Source organism: Nelumbo nucifera, chromosome 8 (assembly GCF_055504915.1).
Source record: "Nelumbo nucifera cultivar China Antique chromosome 8, China Antique-T2T, whole genome shotgun sequence".
NCBI lineage: Eukaryota > Viridiplantae > Streptophyta > Magnoliopsida > Proteales > Nelumbonaceae > Nelumbo > Nelumbo nucifera.
Window position 1 is genome coordinate 16,859,847 of NC_142656.1, and position 24,778 is coordinate 16,884,624.

The following is a 24,778-nucleotide window of genomic DNA, read 5'->3' on the forward strand; positions in this document are numbered from 1 at the left end:
GCTCTCAGTGCACCCTTGCGCATTTGATGCATGCAACGCCAGCAGTCAATTTGAATTTCACACAGCACAGATGGAGTTTACATACCAGGTTTGAGAATGATGAGATTCCCTGCAAGAGCATGCATGGGAATCCTGCTATATATCACGATTCAGGAATATCTATAAATATAATATAAATGTAAATGTACAGAAGATATTCTCAATGTGCGACTAGATATGTAAACAAATCCTTTATTTGAAGATCCAGGCTCAATTAGGCGCCTGTCCCAAAGTGATTAACGGTTGGTTGTGTACAGAAACCGTGTACACCAGATCTGGGTGTCACCGAATTCATTTTATTGGCTCTTTCATGCCGGCCGGGGACCACCGACCCGTAGAAATTAATTACCAGTCAAACAGGAACATGCGAATGGCCATTGTAATTACCATTGTTAACTCTTTTTTTTTTTTCATTTTCCTTAAAAGTTGTGTTTGATTTGAAGGAAAAAGTAGAAAAAGGAAAGGAAAAATAAAAAAATCTTTATAAATTTTGTATGAATTTTCCTATCTTTTCCTTCAAACCAATCATATCCTAAAAGTATTTTCAGAAAGTATCCAAACACAACTTTCTTATATTTTGTATTCATGTCTAAGTTAGTGGGGACATGTATGAAGGTAAGAGAATGAATCTTATTACCTAGTAAAAGATAGGAAAAAATCCTAATAGATACCCTGTACTTTAGGTCGAGTACCAATTTAGTACCTAAACTTTAAAATGCGACAATCTAGTACCTATTATTTATAAACCGTCAGTTATGTATCATGTGCAATTTAAGACTTTTAAAAATGTCAAAACTACCCTTAGACATTGATCATCGTCTTCTTTCTCAAAAAAATGAAAAGAGAATCCGAACACATTCTTCATCATCTTTTTTCTCAAGAAATTGAACCCAAATCTCTTAATGGAGGTAAAGCCTCCATCCACCACCAGATAGATGTTATTTGCCGCACCGAAGAATACTTGCACCAATAGCTCCAGCCATCGCCACCAAAGATGCTTTTCATCAGTAGCCCAGTAATAAGCCCTTAACCTTATAATATTGGGGTGCTTAACACTGTTCATCTTCTTCACAGAAAAACAGAACGACAACAGATCTGAACCTGTTTGGTAAGTGTTAACACCATGTCAACAAGGAGCTAAGTTTGAAATAGTCTCCAGTACTAATAGCATGCAAAGTAGTTACTTCCTATTGGAAGATCAAAGATTGTAGCGAAAGAAATAGAAAAAGAAAAAGATTAAATCCAGGTATGCAATTAATAATCATCCTTTAGAATTGTTTTTGTGCTTCTATTTTACGGAAATGACTTGTAATCTATCGGAAATGCAAGAACCGGGCATTGATACCGACAAGCTTAGTTATGAGATCTTCTCTATTATGGAAAGTAATTTTCTCTTCGGCCACGACGGTCGGAAACTCTGGATTCCCAAACAGATCGCTCCAGCCATAGAAACAAAATCCGAAACAACCACCGATAACGGTGTGGGGGCAATCAAGAATCAGAGAGGTAAGGTCTGCATTCATAGCATTGATGGCGGAGGAATGAGAGGGATCCTCTCAGGAAAAGCCCTAGCTTACCTAGAACAAGCTCTCAAGACCAAATCCGGAAATGCAGACGCAAGAATAGCAGATTATTTTGACGTTGTCAATGGTTCGGAGGGATTTTCTTGGCAATGCTCTTTGCCACCAAGGGCGATAACCAACCCATTCTCCAGGCAGAGAAGACATGGAAGTTCTTAGCAAAATAGGGGAATCGTTTTTATCGATCTTCCTCTGGTTCATTCTCTGGCGGGGGTTTTATACGGTGACAAGCTTAGTTATGAGGTGATCGACATATATAGATCAAAGTTTACTGTCACCAGCAACTCTCCTTACCACATGCACCCTTCCACGTGCATGGATCGGTGTCTTTTTGGTTCCAGTTGGAGAATGCCGAGACGTCTGACGTTTAGTCGAAGGCAAACTTCAAAGCTAGGAGGGAGAGACCGTCGGGGGATAGAGAGAAGAGTAGAAAGAGGTCACGTGAGCGAAAGAAAATGAAAGGGACATGTGTTTTGGGCTCTGTTTCATTTTCGTGAGAAAGAAGATGATTAACAGTGTCCTTTTCATTGGCTTCTATCAAAGGACATTTTTGTCTTTTTGTGTATCACTTAATGGCTTGATTAACGCCAGGTATTAGATTGTTGCAAAAATAAAAATTCAAGTACTAGATTGTCGCATTTTAAAGTTTGGATACTAAATTAGCACTCGACCTAAAAGTAGAAGATAGTTAAAAAATTTTCCCTAAAAAATAAAATATAGTATTTGAAAAATCACATTGTCATGTTTGTCAAAGCTGCTAACTGGCTGAACCAATGCGCACTGAACTTGACTCATAAAGCGAATACATGCCACTGGTGAATGAATTAATTGTGCCGCGCTTAGTAATTGTGGACATTAGTGGAAAGGTCAAATCGGATTCTTTTTCTTGTTTACTTAAATATTGATAAATTATAGATAGCCACATATACTTGCCACAGTGACACACTGACACTATATAATTTTTTTTATACTCTTACATACATTACATACATGGGTGGGTGCAAAAGCTTGTATTTTGTATGAATTTGTATATGTATTCTTTCTAGGCTCAGTTTGGGAAAAGTTAAATGCAATTAAATTTGGTGCAAAATTTTGTATTTACACTCTTTTTAAACTGAGAATTAATGTTTGTGATGAGTTTAAACATGAATTGCAAGTTTAGAGTCCACTTTTTTTACATTGATCAATATGAAACGCAAATGTTTTGCTATGCAAACATGTGGAATTCATGAAAAACACCCAATGCAACTCAATACACGTGTGTGAAAAGCACCCCAAATCCCTCTTAAGCATATTTTAATGTATGGTGTATCTTCCCCCTATATGTCCCTATTCATTCCGATAGCAAGCTTAGAAATACTAGTCCATCTCTATTCCCAAACAATGTGGGACAAAAGGAGAGAGTTCAAGATTCTTGGAATTTGAATCTTCCCTCCAAAGATTAAGAATCCAACAGTTTCTGTACAAAGTTCATATTGGATAGAATGCCTTGAGAATGATTGATTTATCAATGCAATTGGTGCCTTGAAATGGTTATTTTCATCATTTTTGACAATGATTACAGTTAGCCTAATAGTTTTATTTTCACCACATTGAAAAGTAAAGGAATCATTTGCAACTGCGCAAGCCTGCAACACCTCATGCAGATGTTAGATCGAACATTTTGATTGATTGTGTAGATGGTTAGATAATTCACTTGTTTGGCTGTTGGATATATTGGATTCTGATGTATATAATCTGATAATTAAATGAGTTTCCGAACACCAAAACCAATGTATCCAAGAGGTAAAACGAGAGAGAGCTTCACCAAATCATTTTAAGTTCAAGAAGATTATCAAAAATAATATATTACTCAGTCACTACACTAGAATTCAACAAGCCTTCGTGCTAGTTCCAGACTCCCTGCCATGGAAACAGTGCTGATTGGTGAAGCTCAGTGACTTGAATGGTAATTGTACGCTCTGCAAGCTTCTTTCATTAATGTGAGGCCTTAAAATTATTTGAATACGAACCCAATTACATAAGCTTGCAGAGCGTAGAATTACCAATAAAGTCGCTGAGCTTCAACACTGTTTCCATGGCAGGATGACCTAAAGTTCAAGGAAGTGATCACCTTCACATACATATGTTTTTGCTTTCTAACCTTTTCAAACTTACTCGATCTGCTGTTTTATGACTGAACTCAGTCACTCACCTCTGTATTCATTCTCTCCTCTGTAACATTGGTTCATTTTGAGTGAGCACTAGTATGTCTCGTTCGCAGCTGATCACCCCAATCATGGTGATTTGGGTTTGTCTTTTCGTCGCTGCTTCACCTTTTGTAGATGCAGTTAGAAGATGCTTTTGGCTGGCCTGTGTAGATGCACCACCCCAGTATGAAATTCCCGGCGTTGTGATCACCATTCCCGGAAGGCACAACGGCAAGCCACCTGCTGCTAGAGTCCGAGTCCCCGGCATTGTCATTACTCCAGAGCCTTTGCCACCAGACGAGTCCCCTCCACTTTCGGATCTCCTACCACCACCACCACCACCCCTGCGGCTTCTGAGAAACCCATCACCACCACCTACTCCGCCTCCGATGTCTCTGCCACCGCCAACTCCAACCAATCTAACTGTACCACCACCAAAGTAATATTGTAATAATCTTCGGTAGACCTAATTATCTACATATGTAGATGTGATGTGCCAGTTATGTACTAATATTGGAAAGAATAATACTTGTTTGTTTTGTGTTGTGGCTTGATATTATGAACACTTGAAAAGCTACATAAAAACAGTTTATGCTGAATTGCTGGGAAACCAAGGATGGGGCCGAGGGCAATAAAGGAATTTTGTTTGTGTCCAAGGCCAACAGGTCCTACCAATAAGTAGGAGAAGAGTATATATCAGAGCCCAAGGTGTTATCCTAGGAGCGGAGATTCCAACGATCAAGTTAATCAAGTGCCAAAGAGGGGTCAGACTAGGCTCGAGACGAGGGTTCAGAGCTTAATTAGTCCTTAACAGCTAAGGAGAGATCTCTCGAGATTCTAAATGCAAAAAAGCAAAATGTCTTTACTTTGAGATATCAATCCCTTTTATAGTTGATCTTGCTATGGAGTAGTTGGAGGCAATTAGAGATGTACGACCAAGATTTCATCTAGCCGATGCCATGTGTCTGAAGCCTGCCAAATACACCTATCTCAATATTCATAATTAATAATAGGGTTGAATCAATTATGAAATGCCCAACCCAAATGTAATATAGGAGAGGAGTTTGGATCATCAACCGCTAACAAATTTTCCATTTTATATTTAGAGGCGGGTTCCCCTCATTATGAATATTTGATCATCCATTTACTAGCAAGTCTTCAATAGGCTAGGGAGATCTTTTAGCTTAAAGCATTGTTATTCATAGGATGCATGCCATAAAAGAAAGGTTTCAAATAAAGTTTTGAACTTAAGTATAGGATGAATTACTCAAACCTCCTCCCGATGTTTATGATAAATTATAATTGATCTTCCTTGAATTTTGACCTCTCCAAAATCCTCCTCCCGAGTTTGGAGTAAACTTTATTGATTCCTTCTATTAATGTGGTGTTAGGAACTCCCGTGGAGTGCTCTAACACTCATCCTTAATTGCAAAAGTATCCTCAATCACCATCCTGACTTCTCAGTATGAGTAGTGTACTGAAATAGATCAGCTAATAAGGCGGAATGGGTTTGGACCGTCTTGTGCTTAGTGTGTATCTGGTCATCTGTCCTTGGACTTCTTGAAGAGAATTGCTGAGATTTTTAATGAATGTTAGGCCTTCGGGCTCTTTTTTTCATGCTCTTAAAGGATTTAAAATCCTCAATCTGCCCATGGGTGGTGTTGTATTAAAATATTATAGAAATGAAAAAAATAGATAATGGTGGAAAGTTAAAAAATAAAAGATAATCAATAAAATGAAAATAAAGTGAAACATAAAATAGAAAAAACAGTAAAATATAAATTAATAGAAAGAAAAAGAAAAAATAGTATAAAATAATCAAAATAGTAAAAGAAAATTGTAAAGAAACAATAATAATAATAATAATAATAATAAATGTTCAGGAAATTATTCTTATGACAACCAAAATATAATAATGAAAAATAGTGAGTTTTTAATTAAAATTATATTATAAAAAATAAAGTTTAGGTATCATTTTTCATAATAGATCTATTGTTGTGCAAAACCCAAAATATAAATTCAAATGACACCCAAAATTAAAAGAAAAACAGAGATAAAGAGAAGTAAACAAAGAAAACCACCTCAATCATAAAGAGTAATATATTATTTACGTGGTTTAACTTATAGCCTACATCCACGGGAGAAGGAGGAGCAGAAATCCACTATGATATCAACAATGGAAATGCAGAGTTGTGCACTTACAACCTCATTCATAGAAGAACCATAAACCCTAAATACACCCAAAGTCTCTCAACTTCTCTCACATGATAGACATAGTTATACAAGAAAGAAAACCACCAAAATACATAATTCTTTGTATTCAGGTCAGACCCATAAGCTGAATATAAATCGGGTCTATACCTCCGCAAGGGCTCCACCCAGCACCCCTAATGGTATGAAATTTTGCTTTTAAGTTTTTCTCAACTTAAGACTGAATGCAGGAGAGAATCAATTTCTAATTTTTATTATAAGGCTTTTTTTTTTTTTACTTTTTCATTGGTTTTATTCCTGTACGTACTTATTATCATTATCTTCCGCTTAACAGTCCACTCACAGTTATTCATCCATGTTTGAAACAGAGCCTTTTTCATGTGTTTCTTTCAAAGCTCAACCCCCAATTGAAGTCAAGATGGAAATGAAATATATATATATATATATATATATGTTCAATGAGAAAAATAATCAAACACCACATGAACAATAACAAACCAGAATTTTTGACATATATAACCTCTTTAATGTGATAAAGAGAAAAACTACAAGCACTAACCCAAACATCTTCCACTATCAACAAGAATAATGGGATTACAATTTCATCTAGTTTCAATCATAGGATAGCAATTTCAAGAGATAAGAACCTTCTCTTGTGTACACAAAAACAATAATAAAACAAGATGTATTTAACCAACAAATTATGAGAAAGATCTCACCAAAACAAGGCTGCCAAAACCCTCTCGAAGATCATTGTTGAAGAGCCAAGGAAACCACCAAATACTTGATAGAATAAGTACAAAAATAATCAAAGCAATTGATTGAAAGTGCTTTTGTTCGCATAGCAAGAGGATTGAATCTCTTCTCTTGTAAAAGAGGATTACTTTTCCCACTCTCTTTTTCTGTTTTTTTTTTTTTTCTTCATACAAGTGAGTGTGTCAAGAGACTCTTCACTCCAAGACAAATGAGGCTTATAAAAAAACCAAACGGATAATTGAGAATGGATCCCACTTTCCACTAACATAGAATGAAAACAAGACAATTTGTCTATTTCTCACTAATGAGAGAATAAACTTTAGGGAAAATTCCCGATAAGTACCCTGTACATTAGGTCCGGTGTCAATTTAGTACCCAAACTTTAAAACACAACAATCTAGTACCCGAACTTTCAAAATGCAACAATGTAATACCTAATGCTAATCAGCCCTCAAGTGTTATGGAAAAATATACAAATGTCCTTCAAGTGTCATCTAATTTTCTTTATCAACCATCGTTCTTAAAACCTCTGGGCCGCCCCCTCCCTCTTTTAAAATGACTTTAGTTCTCTGAACCTCTTTTATAAGATCTACTAATTGTTACGGATGGATATCCTCCGGGGTTTCCCGTAGAGGATCGATATCAAGTCACTGAAACTTACCTGAACTGGAAAGTGCCCTGCGGACGTGAATCTTCCGTCTCTTGTGCTTGGGATTATCCACCTGAATGCCATTTATAGTCTTCTCGTCCCGACCCCAAATCCAACAAGAATAATGCTCTACGCTCTGGTTATTAGAAGCTTCAAACGAATAAGCTTTGCAACCTCTGTTAACGCATTCCTGTCTGCACTCTGCCTCATTCTTAGCTTCAAACTTGCACGACTCTGCTTCCTTTCTTTACATTCAATATATTAAAAGGGGCGAAGTCTTCCCTCCATACCTCGTTATTTGTGATGGTTCTCGTTCACTCACATTTGTTTTTCTTCTGTTACTTTTGGCCTTAATAACAAGTGCCCTCGAAGAAACTATTTCAACTGCATGACTGTTTAATAGAGGGGTCCAACGGCAGTCCACTTGACTTCGCAACTAACAAAAGCCTAGTATTCAATCTCCTTAAAATAGAATGATCTAAAACATTATAGAGGACTACAGCAGAGACGGGGCAAATGAGCATTGCTGCAATCGTCATGAAACTGGGGAATTGTAACGGAGGATCCAAACAGTTACTCTCAAGATCTCCAATGCGAGTTCAAATCTGCGTCCCACCCGCTCTCGCCCCACAAATGCCCCACACGCCTGTAGTGCGCCATCTGTCCCTTCACACGACTTCCTCTTGTAGCGCGTGCGGGGTTAACGAGACGTCCGTTAGCCCCTCCCGTTACCCCTCAAAACTCTCCTTCTTTAGCACCGGCGATCTACAACGACAATCGGCGGTATTCTCCAGTTCACCTTTTTCACATATTTTTTATTTTTTCCTTTTTTCTTCTGATATTTTTATTGTAGATCGCCGGTGCCGGAGAAAGAGAAGAGAACTCTGGCGAGAAGTGGGACCCAGCAATCAAGTCTCTCTGTTTTCTCTTTTTTCTGTGTTAAATGCCACCAGCACAGCACACACACAGGCCAGAACTGCGCCGTCGTCGTCGTAGAAGTTTGGTTCTCTCTCTCTCTGGGAAACTTGAAACGCTGTGACTCTTGACTTTTCAATATTATCTCTGCAGAATAGAACACCAAATGAAGCTCTTTCTACTCTTCTTTCTCATTCTGCAGCTCCACGCCCTTAATCTTACCTTTTCTCTATCTCCCGACGGTCTCTCCCTTCTCGCTTTAGTCTGTCGTTAATCAAACGACGCATGCCTCCGCCTTTTCCAACTGGAACGAACAGGACACTGACCCATGCAACTGGTCCGGAATTTCTTGTATCAACGTTACTGGATTCTCCGGTCCTCGTGTCGTCGGAATCTCCCTCTCCGGACTGAATCTCCAAGGGCACATTCCGTCTGAGCTCGGTACTCTCGTCTTTCTTCGACGTCTCAACCTCCACGGCAACAGGTTTTACGGTTCTATACCCCTTCATCTCTTCAACGCTACGTCCCTCCGCAGCATCTTTCTTTACGGTAATAACCTCTCTGGTCCGCTTCCCCCTTCGACTTGCAATCTTCCTCGGCTTCAGAACCTCGATCTTTCTCAAAATTCGCTAAGGATCCATTCCCAGAGACCTGAGCAAATGCCGTCAGTTGCAGCGGCTTTCTTTACGGTAATAACCTCTCTGGTCCGGTTCTCCCTTCGACTTGCAATCTTCCTCGGCTTCAGAACCTCGATCTTTCTCAAAATTCGCTTTCAGGATCCATTCCCAGAGACCTGAGCAAATGCCGTCAGTTGCAGCGGCTTGTTCTGGTCAGGAACAAGTTTTCTGGAGAGATTCCGGATGGAATTTGGCCCAATCTGGAGAACTTGGTTAAGCTCGATCTGTCATTGAACGAATTCAATGGAACTATCCCGGCGGATCTTGGCGATTTGAAATCGCTCTCAAGAACTCTAAACCTATCCTTCAATCATTTCTCCGGCGAGATTGCCGGTGACGGTGAACTTCGATTTGAGGCATAACAACCTCACCTGGTTTTCTGTGTATAAGGGTGCATTCCCAATTAAATTGTGACAGTTAGAATTTGGATAGCACTCCAACTCAAATATGCGAGCCATTTAAACGCCCCGTTTGCCTCTATTAGTTTTTTTAATAATACTTAAAAAATGAAAGAAAGGGTGAAAACCTTCCGCAACTACAAGACTATTCCATGACAAACTTTAATATCGTCTGTAAAATCCTAATCACTTTTTCTTTGTTTATCAGAGAATGAAGGAAAAACCAGAACTCCAAATAGAGAGATATACACTACATATCTCATGAAACATGGGATGAAGAAAATAGAAAAGTTTATTGTCAATGGGCACAAATCTATCACTCCATGAATGCCGATCTTCCACAGATGAAGACATTGCTATAGAAAACTATCAAGGGATTAGTGAAGCATATGAAATCTTGACTGATGAGTATTGAAAAACGAAAACAAAGAAAACGGTTACAAACCAAACCAGCTCTAACCTGGTGCCGATGCATTAATAAACGATTGCAGACCAAATAAGGGAGGAAGTCATTTGCAAGAAATTGTTTCAAGTGCCCATCATTTCTTACTCACTTGAGTACTCTGCTTTTTTCAAAACACTTGCAACCCATTATGAACTGGATTCGGTAATGACTCCCTTTTCAAGTCAAATTTATAAAATGTCAACTTTATTTTCTAATGATGATATTGAGAAAAAAATCCATCTCAACTTGAAGATTTGTCGGTTTGTTGCTTCAGTTCTCATTTGAAGAATAAGAAACACTGAACGTTGACTTAGAGAAAGCAAGTTTACCATGGAGGAGCTATGCTAGCACTTCAGTATAAACAATTCAACACCAGAATTTTTTCCCCTGCAATCGTTCGTTAATGGCATCTGCTCAATGGAAGGGCTAGGTCTGAACAGTTTTCTCTATATTTTTTATCGTCTGTCGAGCTGGGCGGTCAAAGTATCTATTTTTATTCTCTTTTTTTTTATTTTTAGTTTGAAAAAATTGAGATATTAAAAAAATGTAGATAGTCCCGTTAAATGATTCGTACATGTGACCATGCGAAATCTGATGTGTTTCAATGTAATTTGGAATGCATCACAGCACACACATAACGAAGTGCAGGAAATCCAGACTCGAATCAGACAGCGGTATTTGATACCAATCCAAAAAAAGGATTGAAAGCAAGTTTTGGGGGGTAACGGGTCTATTAGCCCCTCACACCCTACATGCGGAAGCCGTGTGAAGGGACAGATGGCACACTACGGGCATGTGGGACATTTGTGGGGCGAGAGCGGGTAGGGTGCAGATTTGAACTCTTCCAATGCACCCATGGAATGAAACTGTTGATCTGAGCCAAGACCTCCATCTTCATCAATATTTTCAGAAATTCGATAGTTCTAGTTATATGATTAAAACAGTAATAGGAGACCAAATAATTTATCAGACTCGCAACAACGAATTTTCATTGCAAAATTCAAGTATAACCATCTTTACTCTTTAAGTTCGGAACTGAATTTCAGCAAAAAAACAAAAAAAATGAATGTACTTTTTTTCATTAAAAATCCTTGACTGTAGCACGAAAAAAACTACAAACAAGGCCAACAAGCCAAAGTTTCCCAACAACAAAACGTAAACGAGTCCAAATTATTTTCCTCTGTAAATCAGAGGGAAAATTTGTAAATCAAAGGGATGAACGTATTCTCATTCTCTTCTCCTCCTCCTCTTCCTCCTACCATTAGGATAAGGTTCCCATAGTCCAAGAGCATAGCGGTGGTGTTGGTGGTTGCAGTTGCGACCTTTGTAAACCAAACTACTTTTCCTTCACCATCTAAAATCTGGAGATTTCCGTCCCAGGCCATGGTAAACACTCCATCCCCTATTTGGAATTGAGCGGTCTCTGATAGCGACCCACACAAGTGTTTGAGGAGACACACCATGATACCAAATCCCCAAGTACCGGTTGTTGGTAGAATTACTTCGAGTGAAAAACCCCAATTCGAATCTGCCTCTAGCAGAAACGAGAGTTAAGAAAAAAAGGTTTAGCAGATTCCGATTCTGATAGAAGTTTGGGTTTTAAAAACATGGGTTTGTCGCTTCCTTTATTTTGGGCTTTTGGAGGATAGCGAGCGGCGAACCCTTTATTTTGGGCTCTTGGATTTTTGTCATAAAATGATGGTGGACTATTGAGAGTTTGGGCTCTGTTTCATTTTCTTGAGAAAGAAGACGATGAACAGTGTCTAAGGGTAATTTTGACATTTTCAAAAGTCTTAAATCGCACATGAGGTCACGTGACATACATAACTGACGGTCTATTAATAGTAGGTATTAAATTGTCGCATTTCAAAAGTTCGGGTACTAGATTGTCACATTTTGAAGTTTGGGTACTAAATTGACACGGCCTAAAGTATAAGTTATCTATCGGGAATTTTTTCTAAACTTTATTTGTTTTTCATTTTATTCACGTATTAGGCCAGAGATCCCAAAACATGAGTAGTTCCATATGTAATATTTTTATGCATTTATAATTTTTATTATTATCTAGATAAAAAATTCTAAATGGTAAGGGCATATTGATAATTAATTGTAGCATAGATAAGACTTTTTTCTACAAAACAATATTAAGGGATGTCAATGGATCAAGTATATTTGGTTTAGGGTCGGGTTAGGGTTTTGATTCTTTGACCCTAGTTAGGTTCGATTTTTTATTGACTCGCCCTGCCAGGTCATGATAACTTGCATATATACCAAGTATTCTTGCAATTTTTTGACTTCTAACTTTATAGGCTTAAAGTTTATAATTTATTTATATGTTTATTTTTCTTTTCTTCTTTTTTTAAATGGAAAAAATAACACCTTATAATCTATAAAACAATTTCCTTACTTAAATTAATGTATTTTAGATCTTCAAAATGTGTTAAGAAGTGCATTTGAAATTATACGAATCAAGTCGGGTCGGACTCGGGTTAAACCCTATAGGGTTAGGTCGAGTTTCGGGAATCATGTGTTTTTAAAACGGGTCGGGTTAGGGTTGAGGCAAACCCATGCCGAACCCAACCCATTGGCATCCCTACATGGAAAAAGGCTTTTTTTAACAAAAGGATAAGGCAAAAAGCACTCGTCCAAACACTTAAAAGCACATTTTAATTTCCAAATGCCTATTGGTTTAGAACAAAAAGCACTCTCAAATAGTTAAACGTGGTCTAAATCCACTGAAGAAAGGTAATGTGTGAAGAGTCTGAATTTGCTCATCATACAATGCGCCTCATATCATCTCCCCATGAATGACAGCAAGTATGGGTGAGGAGAAAATTCATTCTCGTGTGTGGAGTACAATATCATGAATATCTTCATTGTCACTTACACATTTGTTGCAACCACTCTCTTGAGAGACTAAGAGCTCAATGAAATGGGAACAAATTAGTGATGAAAATAATCAAATAAATTTAAAGGAATTTTTACTTATGCCGACTAAATAAGTTAACTTTTATCTACAATTGCGAACGATGACAATGGGAGGAATTGATGCCTATACAAGGGGGTATGGTGTCAAAATATGGGTGTTGGATGTTTTGAATTGTTGTGGGTGCACAATGTAGTTAAAATTTGTTAAGTGAGTTTTAACCATATTTTCTCTAAAGCTATGTTTGGTTTGAAAGAAAAGATAAAGAAACTTATACAAGTTTTATAAAGGTTTCTTTACTTTTCTCTTCCTTTCCCTATTTTTTTCCTTCAAACCAAACACAGCTTAAAGTCAAAGCAGCATTTGAATGTTATTTAATTTTCATCGCTGGCACTCCCCCTTTTTCATTAGGGTTCATAACGGAGTGTACTGTGCTATGACCCTTGTTGCTTTGGTTGCCCGTTTAGATGAATTGAAAGCCTAAAAATTATATTTGATGAAAAACCCAGAAAGCCCAAATACACTTTCTTTCCAGTAAAGTTGAAGCTTCTTCAAAGCACTCATGTAAATGTAGTTCGACTATGTGACCAATCATAAATGAACACAAACAATACTTCATGCACATGGGACAAGTGGACAACATTGGGTAGGGATCTGCTACCAACAAAACACTCCAAACACTATCCCAACAAGTTATTGCAGCAGCACATTGGGAAAGGACATATTTCATTTATGGAAATATGTTCCCAATATGCAACTGCAGAGTCAATTGGAATAATTGGAAGCGTTTATTGGTAGCAGATCCAACATAATTATACAAATTCACAGCAGATCCCAACTCCCTATAATCAAAGTCAGGGTCACCCACCAATGAAAGACGTTCCAACACCCTCCCAACATCATCTAACACACCACATTTCATTCATGGCGTATCAGAATCACATCTCTGCCCCACAGCACATTCCCGCCGTGTATTAAGAAGATCTCCTGATATTGGAAAAGATATTCCTAATAGACGGTGGGGATGTGCTGTGGGGCATTGTGGGGCGGAGATGTAGTCTTGGCGCATCCCACCTCAAAACTCCCCATGATCTAAGTCTAGGTCACCTGCCAAGGAAAGATGTTCCAAACACCCTCCCAACATCATCTGATACCCCACATTTCATTCATGGCGTGTCCCACTTTTGTGGTGGGTACCAAAATGATGATTTGATGTGTGGTATTAAATCATCATGTTAGGAGAGTGTTGGAACCTCTTTTATTGGTAGATGATCCCAACTCCCATGACCCCATCTTCAATCAGATGAAATGATTTTTTGGGTAACGGGTGGGAGACCGGATCTGCTCCCTATAGATGGCATCTCACATCGACCTCACAGGTATATTCTACCGTGTATTGGAACATCTCCCGTATTTATGTATTATTGTTTATGGGAAAATGTTCTCAATGTACCGTGAGATGTGTCTGTGAGGTCGTTGTGAGGCGACCTGAGGAACAAATCCCAATTCAAAGTGTGGGGCGCTAACACTGCAAAACATGATTTCCGGTTTTAGCCCTGCGCTACGATTGTGACGCAGCAAAAGTGAACTCTCCAAACGGGCCCTTAGAGAGTCGACGATCACAAAGCCTATACACGTAGCTTTGGCCATCCTCACCCCACCACTTCAACCCTTATATACGCGCTCGTCTCTTTCGATGTTTTCAATTTCTTATCTGGGTCCAGACTCCAGAGCTTTCACTCGTTGGAACAATAAGCTATTTCGAATTTTCGGTAGAGATAGAGAAACAATGGGGAGTGCACCATCGATGCTAACTCAATATGATATTGAAGATGTTCAGGAATATTCCTACAATCTCTGTAAACTCTTACTCTTTTTCTTATTTCTCTTTGCTTCTCTAGTTCTAGCCAAATTACGTCTCTTGGGGAAATCCTTATTTATTTCTGAAATTCAGTTTCTCAGCAAGAAATAGTGTCCCTGTACGAAAGATTTTGTCAGCTCGATAGGAACGCAAAGGGTTTCATCTCCGCTGACGAGTTCTTATCTGTTCCGGAATTTGCCGTAAATCCCCTTTCTCAGGTACTGACTATATCAATTTGTGTCTAGGAGGTTTTAAGGTGAAGGAATTGTTTTCCTTTAGAAAAAAATTACAGACTCATTGGTGATGCACTTCATGTGCTTGAATATTTGATAGTTCTGTTTATGCCTTTGCAGAGGTTGCTTAAGATGGTTGATGGATTGAATTTTAAGGACTTCGTGGCCTTCTTGTCGGCTTTTAGTAGTAAAGCAAGTATTCAACAAAAAATTGAACGTGGGTTTTACTTCCATGGATTGTAAAGATTGTATACCCCTTCGCAATGCTATTCATACTTGTAGATCTTGCTCTGTTTACTATTTCTCAATCTCTAGTTTACTAATTACGCTTAGAACCCCCTGTATAGATCATAAAAGAACCCACCTCAAGAAATGATGAGAATAATCGTTTAATGGGGGCTGCCTAGTCTGATGTTAAAACTCCACTTGACGGATTGATTGCTGGTGGTTATGATTTTCCTATCAGGCCAGTAAGTAGGACCCTTTGAATGCTGGGACCTCCCCCATCCCAGGAGGGAAAAGAACGATTTGCACCTTAAATTTTGCAATGAAGTTATAGGGATGTTAAACTTGGATTTTCACTTATTATATTCCTTGAATTTTGGATTGTTGGTGAAAGATAATTCACAGTTCATACTTCGTACTATACATCATTGACTACCTTTGGGCTTTGGGGCTTTGGTTGGTTTTTTTTATTGATATTGTTTTTGTATCTCAGTCATCTTCAAGGTCTATGACTTAGACAACAAGGGAAAGGTCACTTTCAATGATATATTAGAGGTGCTGCGAGATTTGACAGGTTCTTTCATGACTGAGAAGCAAAGAGAGGTATATTTCTCAGTGGTATATGTTCCTTTTGGTTTTCCTCTTTCAAGTAAATAGTCACCAATGCACATAAGCTTTTGCTTTAGCCAGTTCTACCAATCAATATCTGTTGCTCAGAAGCAGAAAGATGTCTTGTGGGAATTATTTACCTTGGTTTTTTATACCGTAGTAGATTTTCTTGTAATCTTAAACTGCAATGATGAGAGATTGTCATTGATACACGTGTGCAATGAAAAGTTGGTTTTTCCTTAGTTTTTAAAATTTGTATAGTAAGCCCTATTAAGACTTCCATACCATATATTTCTCAGACAGTTTTGAGCCAAGTATTGGAGGAAGCTGGTTACACAAGGACATCTTTTTTACTGTTGGATGACATCATTAAGGTATTTTCTTCCCATTTCAGAGCCTTTTGTCAAGATTCCTGTGGAGATTTGTTTTCTATTAAACAATTTGGCCTTCTGTAGTGGTATAAAATACAAGGCTGCCCTTCATTTTGCTTGGTTCTAAGCAATAAGAACAAAAGCAAGGACATGGTTTCAGGTTGTCCTAGCTGGGTTAAGTAGTCTCTGTAGATAAGTAAAGTTCAAAATATATGAGGGTTTAAGTAAGAATTTTCTGTTTAATGTTTAGGCGAGTTGTTCAGCTTCAGCCTTTTTCTTATATTCTTTCGTTTTTTCAGTGTAGATGGATCATTACATGACTGGAATCATGCCTCCTAGAAAATTAACATGTGAAGATAAAAGGAGCATACTGAAAAGAACAGAAGCCCTATGAGTTATGATTCTAGTAATTTTTCTTGATTCTGCTCAATAGCTGACCTCCTGACTCTAGCTTCCCTTCATGTGAGAAAACAAGAGATGAAAACTAGGATCAATAGCATGATCTCTAAAAGTAGTATCATGAATAGTACAAGATATTAGATAATGGGAATTCTTGCGCATGTTATGTTTCTAAAAGATGAGTATGTTTTGATTGGGTCAAATTAATTTAAATTATTGGAACAATAGCACCAATGGCAACACAATGATTTAGGCTATCCATGGACCATGATCTTGAGTTGTTATGGAACCATATTTGGAAAAGGTTTTAACCTGATTAGGTACAGGATGGTGGTTCTACTGAATGGTGATGAATAAGTTATCACCCTTTAATAGATGGACCCAAACCCCATATTCCTTTGGTAATGTCTGCTTGAACAGATTTAGTGGCAACTTGGTTATATACACCACTGGGGATTTTGAGGGGTTGTGTAGCAATTTTATAAATCTGACATTGCTGCTCACTAATCATAGATTTCATTAAAGCTTTGCAACTTCTGCAGAAAGCTTACATGTCTAACCTAGTCAATTTATATTGGTGGAAAATGACTTTCTTGGAGCAACCTGCCAGACAATTTTTGAGGAATTTGTCAATCTCCTGAGATAATCTATTGTTAACTGGTGTGGAATGATCATATTGATGTTTGGAAAAAAAAAAAAAAAGAAAAAACGAAGAAAGTAAACTGATTATCCATACCATGCTAGATGCATAGAATGCATGCTGCAGCAGGTAAGAACCATTCATTTTATCTATTTCTATTTTTATCTTGTTATTATCAGCACCCTTTATTGGTCCTATCATATGTAACATCTTTTTAATTATCTTTAATCTTTTTTTTTTGTGGACGGTCCACCCTATTATTGTTATTTGACCATCTAAAGAATAAAGGTGAAAGTTTTAGTACCATATCATCCCTCTTGCCTGTGTTATGTGTTCTTCTTTGGAACATTATTTTTTATTTTCAACCCACAGTTTACCTTGCATAATACAGATATGGAGATATAGGCTCCTGCTCTCTGACTTTAAGCTATAACTTCTAGAAAGCATCTGCAGAATTTTCTTGATTTCCCTTTTCATATTGGTATATCCACTTTCTATTGTTATTGTTCTTTATTGTTTGTATTATCACTAATTCACTTGTTTTCAGATTCTTGGCTGTCCTGGATTGAAGATGGAGGTTGAAGTGCCTGTCGACTAAGTTAAACTGGGGAGTTTAGCTACCTTGGCTCACGATAAACAAAGGAGAGGATGCCCAGCAATACTTTGTAGCATGCGTTTGAAATCAACCTTGGGACACAACTCTGTCTATAATTTTCTTTCTCATACTTTTTTTTTTCGTATTTTCCATAACAAATGAACAATATCGGAGAAACTCTCTCTCTGACATGAGAAACTAAGCATCTGAATTTTGTAAATAGTTAAAGATATGAGTAAAAATGGGTGGGAGGTAGAGATAGAAATGCAGTTTCATTTGCGTTTTATGATTATAATTTCAGTATATTTTTGTGTCATTGCATTACATTATTGAAAATTGTGGTGGCAATTTTCAGTGTGGATTGAAGCCCGAGGCCCTCCTTTCCAGTTTGGACCAAAAGCTATCCAACTTGAACCCTGAGATTTTACAATTCTAACCGACTCTGTCATGAAAGAAAGATGCTTAAATGTCTGAACTTTCAACTCTCACGTTTCGAGTTAGCAAGTATCTCTTGCTACAAGGATGGTCGCTTCAGTAGTTCAGTACTATAAGCAAAAACACTGCAAATTCTCTGAAAGCACCGGTCACTGGTGCACGGGGATTCAGACGGGTATGGGCACATGGCATGTATGGAAACTGAAGCATGCAAGACGGTCGATTGTTATTTTTTTTCATAAGCTGTCCTGATAATTTGAACTGTGGACATATTCCCAATTACAGAGGAAGCTTATACTTGTTAGATCTATGGAATTTTTCTTAACAAAAGTTAAAAATTTAAAATTATAAAAATATTTTTTATTAAACTCATTGATCTAACAATAATTTATTTTAAAAATTATTTTACTAATTTAAAAATCTGAAATTAAAAAAATAATATGTATTATATATTCAAAATGATTTTCATGGTATGAAAGAGCTATAAGATGGAATTATTAATGATATATCAAACTCATTAATCCAACAATAATTTAATGCATCTTGTGGTGAATTTTTAGTAGATTGGAAACCTCAAACAATGCATGTTACGTTGTACTATTAGTGATACTACTGAAATGATATGTACATGTTCTAGACTCTTGGTATTGTTGATAGTAACGGATCTTCCTATATATAAAGGCATGTACATTTACGTGTTTATACTCTGTGTTCTGGTTCATGGTCTGATGGCCTCTGGCACTACAGAATGGGGGCAATCCATCGTCCATACCCATAACCCCACCAACATTGATGGCAATGGGATTTGATCCCAATTTTTTGGGCATTTTAAACAATAACAACACCTGATTTGGTAATATCTTTCCAAGGGTATCGTGTGACAGAAAGGATGTCAATTAACCAGATATTGTCATGGTTATCATCAATCACCTTGTTTAAAATTCAGAGCAGTGTTAAATCCTTTCACTTTCTCATGATTTGATATCAACTCCATCTCACACATCCATATATAAATCTCTAAAAGGTTTCTTGCAGCTAACATCTCTGTGCATCTCCCATGCTGATCTGAAACAGATAAGACAAATTAATCTCCATGAATACATTATCACTCAGTTTTCATATACTTTTTAATGTTTCCTCTCCCTCCATTTACTCTTCCTTCACTATTAGAAACAATGTTAAGCTTTTGTTCTAATAAATGACCATCCATGTATTTAAACAGGATGCAACCGGAACAGGTCTGCCACAAATTCCTACACTGAAAGGCAAGTCTGACTCTTGAATCAAGAGTTAGTTAAAGCTAATATATATCTTCATACTTTCTTTTGGTAGGACAATGTTAACAGAATTAGTTAGATAGAAGTCTGTTAAGAGTTAGTTATAAGATTCCCTCCATAATTTAGTTACATCCAGTTGTACTTGTATCTATAAATATAGTGACCTCTCTCTCAGAAATGTAATGAAATGAATTCTCCCGCCATATGTTCGTTTAGAACTCTCTGCTCATTCCTTCTATCTTGAATGTTCTTTATGTTTTTCATGGTATCAGAGCCACTCTCATTCTGTTAGTAGAGATATGGCGTCGTCGAGCACCACGCTTGCTTCAACATCGAGCAAACAAAATGTTGAGGTGAAGACCTTTACTCATGCAATTTCTGTTTGATTAACAGAGAACAATTTTCTTCTATGGAAGCAACAAATTATATCTGCGATCAGAGGATACAAATTGCAACACTTCTTGCATAGTTCTTCAGTTCCAAAGAAGTTTCAGACGCAGGAAGATGAAGATCAAGGTAGAGTTAGTGAAGAATTTATAGAATGGGATCAACAAGATCAATCGCTAGTGTCTTGGATGCTTTTGTCAATGTCCGAGAACATGTTGACCAGAGTTGTTGGTTGTGAGACATCTTGGGAAACTTGGGAGCGAATTCAAATCTTCTTTGCGTTTCAAACTCGCGCTAAAATCAAGCAGTTGAAGACGCAATTACGGAACACAAAGAAATGTTCATTGTTTGTTAATGAGTACTTGTTGAAAATTAAAGGTACTGTTGATGCTTTGGCTGCGATCGGGAATCCGATCTCTCCGAGTGATCATATTGAAACTATATTCGATGGACTCTCAGAGGATTTTGATCCTTTCATAACATCAGTTACATCTAGGCTGGATCCATACACTGTAAGTGATATTGAATCACTTCTTCTTGCACAAGAATCCAGAATTGAGAAACACAAATCAATGGAGACTCTCACAGCTAATGTTGCATAATTGCAAGTCAAGAATAATTCAAATAATCCTACTAGTAGACCTCCATTTGCAGGAAGATGAGGTATGAATATTCGAGGTGCCAGAGGAGGTATGAACTCTGGTAGGCGAGGAGGAAGATCAGGCAGAGGTGGTTTCAACAGACCATCTGTTACTTGTCAAGTGTGTGGTAAATTTGGTCATCTTGCATCCAATTGTTACCATAGGTATGACCAGAATTATCAGTTATCCGTTGCAGATTTTCATAATGCACAGAAGCAACAGCAGCAACAACAACAACAACAACAAGTCTCCTCTCCACATCTACAAGCTTATATTGCTACTCCTGAATCAGTCTCTGGCCACTTATGGTACCTTGATTCAGGTGCATCGAATCACATTACCTATGATGCAGCCAATCTTGCAAGCAAGACTCTTTACACAGGAACTGATGCTCTTCATATTGGTGATGGATCAGGTTTGCAAATTTCTAATGTTGGACACGCTTTAATCCACTCTTCTTCCTCTCCTTCACCTTTGATTTTGAAAAATTTGCTTCATGTTCTTCTTATTACTAAGAATCTTCTTAATGTCTCTCAATTTGCTAGAGATAATAATGTTTTTTTTGAATTCCATCCTAATTTTTGTGTGGTAAAGAATCAAGTTTCCAAGAGAATTCTTTTGCAAGGAAAGCTTAGAGCAGGTCTCTACTCTTTTGAAGATCTACATGTGACCAGATCTGTTTTTTCTTCAGCATTTAGTTCTGCTTCTACTGTGTCTCAACAGCCTTCATCTCCTTCTACTACACCTATGTCTGCTCATACTGCTTACACTGCTTCAGCATCTTCTTCTGCAGCAACATCCTCTTCAGTTTCTGTATTTCATTTGTGGCACAATAGACTAGGCCACCCTTCTTTACATGTTCTGAATAATGTATTGAATGCTTGTAATGTTCCTGCTGTTAATAAAAAGGATCTGGTTGTTTGCACGGCTTGTGTATTTGGTAAATCTCATCAACTTCCTTATTATGCTTCTTCTTCTGTATACACACAACCTCTACAGTTAATCCACACTGATTTTATGGGGGTCAACACCTCTTAAATCATACAATGGATATACCTATTACATACATTTCACAGATGCCTTCTCTTGCTATTCCCGGATATATTTCTTTAAGAACAAGTCTGATGCTTTTTTCTGCTTTCCTTCAATTCAAGACTATCGCTGAGTTGCAATTTGATCATAAGATTAAAACCATTCAAAGTGACTGGGGAGGGGAGTTTAGAGCCTTTTCTTAGTTCCTCTCTGATAATGGTATCCTCCATCGCTTGAGTTGTCCTCATGCCCACTAGCAGAATGGTTTGGCCGAACGCAAACATAAACATATAATAGAAATTGGTTTAACTCTTCTAGCTCAATCTACTCTTCCTCTCAAATTCTGGGATGAAACTTTCAGAACTGCCACCTTCCTTATTAATCATCGCTTACCTACTCTAGTTCTGAGTGGTTCTTCACCATATTCTCTTATTTCATTCTCCACCTGATTATTCAGCTCTTAGAACTTTTGGCTGTGCTTGTTATCCTCTCACTACTCCTTACAATAAACACAAGCTTAATTTCAAGTCCACTCAATGCATTTTCCTTGGCTATAGTCTCCAACACAAAGGCTATAAGTGTTTGGTACCTTCTAGCAGAATTTACATTTCTAGAGATGTCATCTTTGATGAGCATCTTTTTCCCTATTCTACTCTATTTTCTTCATCTTCCACTTCGGTTGCAACCTCTTCTCCTTCACCTCCTCCTTTTCCTTCAACATCTCCTCCCCTAGCTGAATTACAAGGTGTCCCTAGATCTTTGACACCTGAATCATCTACTAATGTTGAGAGTGTTATTCCTACTGATCTTGTTACTAATACTTTGCCTGGCAGTTCGGATTGTTGTCCTGCAGTTGAGCCCACTTCTGCTCCTACAGTGAGAGTTATTGGTTCTGTTTTATCTAGCTCTACAGAATTACCTGCAGCACGTGTTCAGACTCACTCCCAGTCACTTCATCCTATGATTACTAGATCAAAGAATGGTGTGTTCAAGCTTAAAGCCTTGGCTGCTTATAAAGAGTCTTCCACTATCACAGAGGCTTTGCAGTCCCCTGATTGGAAACAAGCTATGGTAGAAGAATACTCTACTCTTTTGAAGAATCATACTTGGGACTTGGTACATCTTCTTGCTGATAGAAAATTAATTGGCTACAAAATGGGTGTTCAAAGTTAAACATAATTCAGATGGTTTGGTTCAGAGATTGAAAGCAAGGCTTGTGGCTAAGGGATTTCTTCAACCTGCAAACCAGCCTCTTATCTTCAACTTCAAAACCTTGAGGTTGATCCTTATACACCTCTTCTTCTAAAACACCATCGCTTGAGTTGTCCTCATGCCCACCAATAGAATGGTTTGGCCGGACACAGACATAAACATATAACAGAAATTGGTTTAACTCTGCTGGCTCAATCTACTCTTCCTCTCAAATTCTATGTAGCCTTCAAGTGTAGCCCATGACTAGCTATCCCAGCCAAGTACCTCAAAATACGCTTGACTAACTTCCAATGAGGCTCTAGAGGCTGCTGCATAAACTGGCAACATTTTTTTACTGCATATGAAATCTCAGGTCTGGTTATGGTAGCATATTGGAGAGCTCCAACAATTAACCTATAGGCTGTGGCATCCGCAACTGGTTCACCCTCCAACTTTAGACAGCCTGAGACCGGTTGGCATAGGTGTATCCACTCCTTTAGCTTGAGACATATGAGCTCTCTGTAGTAAGTCTTTAACATACTTACTCTGTGAAAGATGCAGGGAACCATCTTGAAGCTTATTCACTTCAATACCAAGGAAATAATTCAGCTCACCAAGATCTTTAACAGAGAATTCGTTATTCAAAGTTTGAATTAAACTGGTCACAATTGATTGAGAACTCCCTATAATAAGCATGTCATCAACATACACTAGAACAAAAGCGGTATGCTAGGAGGTCACTCTCAAAAACAATGAATGATCACACTTGCTAGACACAAACCCAAACTTTGACAGAATTGTTGTTAACTTCTCAAACCAAGCTCGAGGAGCTTGCTTGAGACCATAAAGGGCTTTCCTCAACCTGCAAACCAGCCTCTTATCTTCAACTTCAAAACTTTGAGGTTGATCCATATACACCTCTTCTTCTAGAACACCATTTAAAAAAGCATTATTCACATCAATTTGATGAATTTTCCATTTCTAATAGAGAGCCAGAGTCAATATAATTTGGATTGTTGTTGGTTTAACTATCGGGCTAAAAGTCTCTTTGAAATCATGGGCTGCACTTGAAGGCTACACAAAATTTGTGCTTGTATGCATTTTCTGATGTAGATTGGGCATCAAATATTGATGATAGACGAAGTACTACTGGCTTTTGTGTTTATCTAGGTGAGAACTTGGTGTCTTGGTCTTCTAAGAAGCAGCACACTGTTAGCTGCTCGAGTACAGAAGCTGAGTATCGTGGGATGGTACACGCAGTAGCTGAAGTTGCTTGGATACAATCACTCCTTAGGGAGCTGAATGTGACTCTAAGGAAAGTGCCATTGTTGTTATGTGATAATCTCAGTTCTATCTTGTTGTCTGCGAATCCCATCTTGCATTCTTGGACAAAGCATATGAAGCTCGATATTCATTTTGTTAGAGAGAAGGTTATTAGGAAAGAGTTGGAGGTTGAGCATGTCACTTCTACCGAGCAAGTAGCTGATGGCTTGACTAAACCTGTTTCTAGCCTTCAGTTTGAGTTGTTGAAGAACAGATTAGGAGTTCGAGATTTGTAGACATGTGCTGAACGAGGGAGGTCCAAATTACCGGGGCATGTTAACAAAATTAGTTAGATAGAAGTCTATTAAGAGTTAGTTACAAGATTCCCTCCATAAGTTAGTTACATCTAGCTGTACTTGTATCTATAAATATAGTGACCTCTCTCTAAAAAATGTAATGAAATGAATTCTCCCGCCATATGTTCGTTTAGAGCTCTCTGCTCATTCCTTCTATCTTGAATGTTTTTTATGTTTGTCAGACAGTCACAGCGATGCTGTGCTGTGCCATGCTTTTACCCAGAAATAAACTCAGTTACAACTTACAACTATTTGTTGGGGTTATGCTTTCAGAGACAACACTATTCCATGTTTAGATTAGTGTCTTTGGATGCTATCTTTCATTTCACTTGTATTTTGCTTTTGCTTTTTATAAATGATATTTGATAAGCCCTGGACAAAGGTTGGGAGCTTAAGCAACTAATCCTCACATATTTGGTTCAGAATCTTCTAAGTTCTAACCAATGCTCTCAATCCTATGGTGAAATTTGATATGGCT

General features: G+C 37.8%; 1 protein-coding gene across 4 annotated transcripts; it reads left to right on the forward strand.

Annotated features, from left to right (window-relative positions):
- Window positions 1-14,459: 14,459 nt before the first annotated feature.
- Window positions 14,460-18,034, forward strand: LOC104592546 (uncharacterized). Of its 4 annotated transcripts, none has more exons than XM_088892591.1 (7): window positions 14,460-14,644; window positions 14,740-14,864; window positions 15,000-15,096; window positions 15,598-15,707; window positions 16,013-16,087; window positions 16,389-16,478; window positions 17,671-18,034. In XM_088892591.1, the coding sequence occupies exons 1-6, from the start codon at window positions 14,482-14,484 to the stop codon at window positions 16,476-16,478; spliced, it is 660 nt and encodes a 219-aa protein (XP_088748717.1). In that variant the 5' UTR covers window positions 14,460-14,481; the 3' UTR covers window positions 17,671-18,034. The 4 variants fall into 4 exon arrangements, 3 of the variants coding, with proteins under 3 accessions (XP_088748717.1, XP_088748718.1, XP_010250271.1); XR_734428.3 differs by having other exon boundaries at window positions 14,463-14,644; window positions 16,384-16,478; XM_010251969.3 differs by lacking the exon at window positions 16,389-16,478 and having other exon boundaries at window positions 14,465-14,644.
- Window positions 18,035-24,778: the final 6,744 nt, after the last annotated feature.